The sequence below is a fragment of the Otolemur garnettii genome, unplaced genomic scaffold, assembly GCF_000181295.1.
Source record: "Otolemur garnettii isolate 467f Iridium unplaced genomic scaffold, OtoGar3 scaffold00012, whole genome shotgun sequence".
Taxonomy (NCBI): Eukaryota; Metazoa; Chordata; class Mammalia; order Primates; family Galagidae; genus Otolemur; species Otolemur garnettii.
This window is the reverse complement of record NW_003852407.1, coordinates 9,154,693-9,156,133: the sequence shown is the minus strand read 5'-3', so window position 1 is coordinate 9,156,133 and position 1,441 is coordinate 9,154,693. Positions and strand designations below refer to the sequence as shown.

The 1,441-nt window shown below is 32.7% G+C and overlaps 1 protein-coding gene across 1 annotated transcript in view; it reads right to left on the bottom strand.

Annotated features, from left to right (window-relative positions):
- Positions 1-1,441, bottom strand: part of SYT4 (synaptotagmin 4) — a 9,860-nt gene that overhangs the window by 3,397 nt on the left and 5,022 nt on the right. The window contains exon 3 of the mRNA XM_003784730.2: positions 543-663. Coding sequence (XP_003784778.1) covers positions 543-663 — 121 coding nt within the window. The remainder of the gene's footprint in view (positions 1-542; positions 664-1,441) is intronic.

Sequence of the window (1,441 nt, the reverse complement as noted above, 5' to 3'; positions counted from 1 at the left end):
TAACCTGTAATCTTAATCTTAAACCATGTTTTCAACTTCTATCACGGATTAACAATAGGAAGAAGAATGATGATGATGATGGCACTAGATAATACTACATTTTAAGGAAGTACAGATTTCTGATCTCCACAATGGTCTTTAAGGTCAGCATTATTATGCTCAGCTAGTACCCATTAATACTATGCTAAGAAGTGGAAAGGATAGACTTTGAATTGAGATCATTTTAACTCATAGATCATGTTCTTTCTAATCATTCTATATGACGATAATTTGGCGTTTCATTGTTTTGTTTCAATCTTGTAAAATTAGTTACAAAACTAGAAACTAATTCTTAAAGAAGATACATAAACAACTATAGAATTGATCACAAAATATAATAGAAGGGTTATTTCAATAGATGGGAGCCAGAGAAACAGTCACATTACTTGTGATTGTGAATAAAAGGCAAGACAAAATTTATAGTTCAGTGTTAGTTATTAACTAATTTGCTCAATATATTAACCACTTATTCAATGCTCTCTGCATTTCAGAAGCATTCTTACCTGAAAGTCCAGACACATCAGATTTAGGCAGGTGTCGAGCTTTTAAGACAACAACCGTAAGAGTATTTGTGGTGGACTGATAGCAGAGAGAGATCAGTAACTCACCCCGTCCTGAAGACTTCTAAAGACAGAGAAATGTAGTATAAGTATTTTTAGTATTTTTATTTTTTAGTTTTAAAGTTCGTACTTCCACTGACGTTTTTAAAGCAACATAATAATATTGCTATTGAACTGTAACATTCCTACTTATTTCTGTTTTAACATGCTAAGGAATGGAAGAGTAAATTCTTTTGTGCGGTACCATCACTGCCTAAAACAACTGCCTGCCATCTTGTGGTCTTTGTAAGTACTACAGAATGTTAACATTTGCTCAGAGTTGGCCACACCCCTTAGAAAGGTTTAGGTTATTTGAAGTATACTCTATGTGAGAGTATTTTTAGCTTTTGTTTTGTAGTGATACAGCTGCTTTTTGAATTTATTAATATTAAAAAATTACCTAATTATTTTAATTAATCTGTGGGAAGTCAAATGACTCAGGTTAAATTTGAGAATATCTTTAGCATTGACATTTTTAGAATTTGAATTCAGATCAAGTAAGACTTAATCTGACCTCCACCACTATCCAGATGCAGAGGGAGGAAATAGTTCACATTATCTGCCTTCTCTACATTTTCACGTCTCCATTTAAGCCAAGGGATGAGTTAAAGTACTGGAGAAAATTCTGAATTTTCAATACAATGTTTTTAAACATTATCATACCATACCTCTTGCATGATACTTACATTTGATTTGTAGTTTAAAAAAACATTAGGTTAGATGACCAAGAATGCAAAGCAGAAGTTTTAACGGAAGATAACAACGTGGGGCTTGGTTATAACTAAGAATGCTGACTGTGGCAG